Source organism: Empidonax traillii, unplaced genomic scaffold (assembly GCF_003031625.1).
Source record: "Empidonax traillii isolate 1590-97213 ecotype Southwest subspecies unplaced genomic scaffold, ASM303162v1 scaffold235:size1242204, whole genome shotgun sequence".
In the NCBI taxonomy this organism is placed as follows: Eukaryota; Metazoa; Chordata; class Aves; order Passeriformes; family Tyrannidae; genus Empidonax; species Empidonax traillii.
This window is the reverse complement of record NW_020955428.1, coordinates 1116068-1122067: the sequence shown is the minus strand read 5'-3', so window position 1 is coordinate 1122067 and position 6000 is coordinate 1116068. Positions and strand designations below refer to the sequence as shown.

General features: G+C 45.6%; 1 protein-coding gene across 2 annotated transcripts in view; it reads left to right on the top strand.

The window, feature by feature from the left end:
* The first annotated feature begins 321 nt into the window (after positions 1-321).
* The window catches only part of EPM2A (EPM2A, laforin glucan phosphatase), a 41068-nt gene continuing 35389 nt past the window's right edge, over positions 322-6000 (top strand). The window contains exon 1 of one of the 2 annotated variants that reach the window (XM_027888205.1): positions 322-616. In XM_027888205.1, the coding sequence (XP_027744006.1) occupies positions 355-616 (262 nt within the window). In that variant the 5' untranslated portion in view covers positions 322-354. Of the gene's footprint in view, positions 617-740; positions 991-6000 lie in introns of those variants that run through there. The other variant, XM_027888207.1, reaches the window with a different exon arrangement.

Here is a 6000-nt window from a genome sequence, read left to right as displayed (position 1 = left end):
GCAACCTGCAAAGCCACTACTGAGCTGCAGAGAGAATTCTCCATCCCAATCCCCGCTTCAGGAGGCGACCGGGGGTCGGTGTTGTTTTGACTCCCAGGCGGTACTTTCGGAGGGGAGTTCCTTCGGCTACGTGCGCTCGGGCTAAAACAACCGCACCAGGAAGAGCCCTCATACAACGAGTTACTACCCGGGCGCCACCGAGCCGAGGCACAAGGACAGGAGCGCTGACCGGGACACGGACGGGGGCGGTGTCGGGGCGGGGTCGGGGCCCCGGCGGAAGGGCGGGCCCGCTGCGAACCCACAGCGGCGGCTCCCCCGGCGGCGGCGGCGGCCGCCTCGGCCCTGTTCCCGGCCATGCTGTTCCGCTTCGGGGTGGTGCTGCCCTCTCGGGTGATGGAGGGCGGCGCGGAGCTGCTGGTGGCCGGGTCGCGGCCGGAGCTGGGCGAGTGGGACCCGCAGCGCGCCGTGCCCATGAGGCCGGCGCGGCCGAGCGCGCCGCTGCCCGCGCAGGAGCCCGCGCTGTGGCTGGCGGAGGTGGAGCTGCCGGACGAGGACGCCGCCAGCCCCTTCTGGTACAAGTTCCTGCGGCGGGAGGGCGGCCGCCTCCTCTGGGAAGGTAACGGAGGGGCCCCGCCGCGCCGCCCCCCGCACCCCCCGCGGCCCTACCCGGGCCGCAAGGACGTGCCCGCCCGCCGGGTCGGCCCGGAGGGCGGAGCAGCGGAGCCAGCGCTTCTCCTTGAGGGAGAGCATTCCCTGCCCTCGGCTCCCGCAGCTCCGCCTTCCTCCTCCCGGGGCCGGGAGTGTGTCCCTGTCAGACGGGCCGCAGCCCCAGTTCGATCCTGCTGCTGCTCCTGTTCAGGGGTGCCCCGAAGTGTGCTTGCGGGTAGATCCGCCCAGGCTGTCGTGGCGTGGCATGAGTCCTCGCTAACAAAAACATTTTTTAACCGTGTGATGGAGGAGAGTGAGTACAGGAGGATACAGCTCTTGTAGGTTGGTAAAAGTCCTTCGAAACAGTTTAAATTTTTTTTTTTTTTTTTTTATACCCCCTTGCTTTAGGCATCCGTTGTCACGATGCTTTGTTTTGTTTTGTTTTTTTTTTTTCTTTCCCCAGAAGGAAAGAACTCAGAATTTTCTACTTAGGCATTAAGGTGTGGGCTGTTACTTTATTTTGCTAAGCTGAAATGTCATGGTGGCATTTTCAGGCTGACAAATTTTACCGTTGGAATTCCTGAAAAAAACAAACAAACAAAAAAACAACAATAAGGAGAAGTTCTATCACAGCTTTTCCAGTCTTTTGCAGTTTCAGTAGTATTTTCACCATGGTTTTCTCATGTTCTGTGTTGTCAAATGTTGAATAACTAGTCAGTTTACCCGTGCTGTTCTGAGAACACTCAAACAATTGTCTGCTGAGTCAAATAAAGCTCTAAATATACCTTTAGTTACTGAGGAATGGATCTGACGCTGTGAAAGGAAGACAGATGACTAGGTGATTTGTGAGGGTGTTTTTTTTAACTCATAGTTTTATAATCCATATACCAAAATAACACATTGTAGAGCAGTTGCTCTTCAACCATTTTAAGAATACGTAACACACTTCTAAACTGCCATTCTGTCATGTAGACTAAAACATGCATGTTGTCATCACTGTTGCATTTGTTTTTTTTCTTTATGCTAATAAAAGGCTACATGTTAATGCTACATTCACACAAGGTTACATCATGAAATACTACGTACATCATGCAATAGCAATTATTTTATTTAGCAGCTAAAACAAGTAGTGTATTTTGCCTGTTTTAACCATGTTTTTCTTTTGCAGAATTGCAGGAAAAGTGAATTTATGGAATAAAAATCTTTGCATCTATTCAAAGAAGCAGAATTGTGTCCCTTTTGAAAGTGCCAAGTTGTACATAGTATGCCAATGATATTGGTATATTAAAGAGATCCTTGCCATACAGTAATAATAATAAAGTGTTCCAGACTACAGAGAATCAGCAACGTAAGGTTAATGGTTATTGTGGAAGTAGTGATAGCTCAAGATACTGTCTGTTCCTGAAGGCACACTCAGGAGATGTAGTCAGAGTAATAAACATACTCTGTTTTGTCAGTTTTTCAGTTTTAGGTTCAACCTTTTTGGCATTTTGGTCTTGTCATTGTAAATGCTCAGCAGTTAGCTCATTGCTTAGCTGGAATGATAGAAAGCAAATAGATGTATCCAAATACAGAAGAGTTTTTTAATTATGCATTCATATCAACAATTTTTTTCGAAGTTAATATTTACTGAAAAGAACTAAATTTGCTTAAACCTTGAAATTATTGTTCTTCATTTATTACATGAAGGGAGCCTAAGGATGTTTTTCTATCTGATACTTAAGCAGTCTTGCACTTCTTTTTTGTCTAATCTGTTTTAATGTTTTTGGGGTTTTTTAACTGTATCAATAAAAGTTTTGACTGTCACCTGCTTATTCTTATAAAAATCACAATTGAGAAGACACCTGTCTTTTTTAAGAATTTTTTTTTTTTTTGTAATAAGCAAGTGCTGTGCATTGTCTCTTTAGTATCCTATGTGTTTAGAATTAAAATGTGCTTTGGGAGACACTTCCAGGACATCTGCATTTTTGAAGACATGGTTATGGGAGATAGAAGAAAGTGCAGAATTATGCTTGCTCTAGGTTTATGAGTTGTGACATTCATCTGTAACCAGAGAAACTCCAGTCCAGTTATGGATGTCTCAGATGTTTATATATTGGATGCTGAAATAATGTGCCATATTTACTCCCAGTTTTTTATTACTACATGTCTTTGAGAATTCCACTGGTAACACATACTGTTTTCATAATACTGCAGTACATGTTGTATCACATGTTTTGAATATAAATTACAGCCGATCCAATGCACTGGGGAAACTGAAAGATTAAGTGAAGGTATTTGTTTCTGTGGGCTAAAAGCATCAAAGTCACAGGCCAGTGTTTTGTGGGTTTTGGGTTCTGCCAGGTGGTCTGGTAGGAAGCTTTCAGGCAAGGCTTGGCCCATGTGAGAATCTCTGGGTTGCTGCTTGTGTCAGGAGGGAACTAGTTCCCCTCTCTAGGAGGATGAGGTGGAAGAGGAAACTCACTTGTGCTCCTGAAGGATCAGATACTTCCCTCTGCTGTCCCAGGGTGATATTGCTGATCTGCAGCCAGGACCTGTCGCTTGAAGCCATTGAGCATTTCTGGTTCCAATCACATGAGCTGTGTGAGGTTTCTTCAGAGTTGGTACTTGCTTAACTGTCATGAAAGCTGAGGTCTGGTATCCAGGAGGATTTTTAACTCTGCTGTGGTATCTGTGGAAAACAAGTTAGTTATGCTGAGCTTTAGAACCTTGGAATAGGTTTGGAAAAAAATAATTATATATACTTTGTTCTCCCCAACTGCCCCTGTGTCTGTCTGTGGACTTTGTTTCTGATGTTGATTCTTCAAAATTGTATTTAAGGTCTCTCAGCTTGGAAAGTAAAAGCATTTTGTGCCTACTGTCAAAACTAAATAAATACAAGATGAAACTTACGCTTGAATTTTTTTTTTTTTTTACTTAACGATTAAACACATATATGTGCCTTTATCCCCTTTATTCTCCTCTAAATAAACTGTAGGTACTTATCAAGAAACATGCTCCATAGAAGGACAGAGGAGTTACTAAGGGTATGCCCCAAACTGTATTTGGAGATGATGGAATACAGTCTATTGATACCTTGTGTTTTGAGAAGGGTAAAAATATATATTAAAAACATGAGCTTGTATTGTAAAATGTGATCCATTGCTGCCCAGAGAAGCTGTGGATACCCCGTTCCTGGAAGTGCTCAAGGCCAGGTTGGATGGTACCCTGAGCAACCTGGTCTAGTGGAAGATGTTCCTGCCCATGGTGGGGGTCTTGGAATTGAGTGATCTTTATGGACCCTTCCAACCCAAAGCATTTTATGATTTTCACCCAACTGTTAATTTGAAGTAGTTGGTGCTTGCTTGAAGTTTGACAGATACAGTATTGCTGGTTAAAGCTCAAGAGCACAGTCATCCTACATTTCAGGAATTTATTCAGGTGAGCAGGGCCTTATTCCTTCCAAAAAAACCTCCTCTAGTTTTGGAGAGAGGGTAGGAGAGAAAAGAGGTGTCTTGTTTGCACGTAGGTGCTGTTGCTGCTTTTGGTGGTTTCTTGGAGCCCAAACCAAATAATGGAATACAGTTTGATTTATAAAGAGTTACGTTATTCAGCCTGTGGCTTGTTATGTTGACTTTGCAACATTTCCAGTTCATGCTCCTGTGGGCTTGTTTATTGCAGTTTATGCCATATGTTGGACAACGTACACTTGCGAGAGTTCAAAAAGATCGGTACATTGGCTAAACAGGGACCTTCTCTTGTATATAAGGCAGAAAAGGACACCCAGTGAAAGCAAGGTCAAGTGATATGAGAAGAATTGAGGGATGCTGCTTGCCACTGTAGGAGAAAATTTGTGCAGCCAAAGCTCAGCTGGAGATGAAGCTGATCAGAAATGTGGGGGACAGTAAAAAGTTTTTTTAAATACATCAATGGTAATAGGCAGTATAGAAATAGCATTGGCCCATTACAGGATGAGGATGGTCACCTCACAAACAGGGACAGAGGCAAGGCAGAGGTGTTTAGTGCTTTCTTCACCTCTGTCTTCAACATGGATGAAGGACCAATGGGGTCTCAGTGCCTGAGCTAGAGAACTGTGACAGTGAGAGCAATCAACTCTCAGTTGATCCTGAAAGCATATGGGATCTGCTGCTCCAGCTGAATCCCTACACATCTCTGGGGCCTGATGGGATTCGTCCCAGAATCTTCAAAGAGCTGGCTGATGTCATCACAAAACCTCTAAATAATTTTAGAGCAGTCTTAGGAATCAAGCTGACTGGAAGCCAATGAATGTTGTTATGATTTTCAAGAAGGGCAAGAAGGAGGACCCTGCAACTCCAAGCCTATCAGTCTCACTTCAGTTTCTGGTAAAGTTATGAAGAAGACTATTCTGGGAAGTACTGGAAAACACCTGAAAGACAACAGAGTCATTGATCACAGCCAGCATGGCTTCATGAGAGGAAAGTCCTGCTTATCAAAACTGATTTCTGTCTGTGACAAGGCAACTCACCTAGTTGATCAAGGGAAGCCAGCTGATGTCATCTTTTTGGATTCCAGTAAAGCTTTCAGTACTGTCCCTCACAGGATATTTCTGGACAAAATGTCCAGCACACAGCTGGATAAACACGTCATGTGGGAGAGCAATTGGCTCACAGGTTGAACCCAGAGGGTAACAGTGAGTGGGGGAACATCAGACTGGAGACTAGTGGGGTTCCACAGGGCTCCATCTTAGGCCCTGTGCTCTTCAACATCTTCATAAATGATTTGGACACAGGACCAGAAGGGACACTAAGGAAGTTTGCAGACCATACAAAACTGGGAGGAGCTGTTGACTCCCTCAAAGGCAGGGAGGCCCTGCAGAGAGACCTCAACAAATTAGAGGACTGGGCAATCACCAACCATATGAAGTTCAACAAGGGAAAGTGCTGGATTCTGCACCTGGAATGGGGCAACCCTGGACATACATACAGACTGGGGAATGAGATGCTGGAAAGCAGTGCCACGGAAAGGGACCTGAGGGTCCTGGTCCGTGGTAAGTTGAATATGAGTCAGCAGTGCCCTGGCAGCCAGGAGGACCAACTGTGTCCTGGGGGGGCATCAGGCAAAGTGTCGCCAGTCGGTCGAGAGAGGGGATTGTCCCGCTCTGCTCTGCACGGGGGTGGCCTCACCTTGAATATTGTGGCAGTGTTGGGCACCTCAATATAAGAAAGATATTAAGCTCTTAGAGAGTGTCCAAAGGAGAGCAACAAAGATGGTGAAGGGCCTTGAGGGGAAGCCCTGTGAGGAGTGGCTGAGATCACTTGGTCTGTTCAGCCTGGAGATGAGGAGACTGAGGGGAGACCTCATTGCAGTCTGCATCTTTCTTGAGAGGGGAAG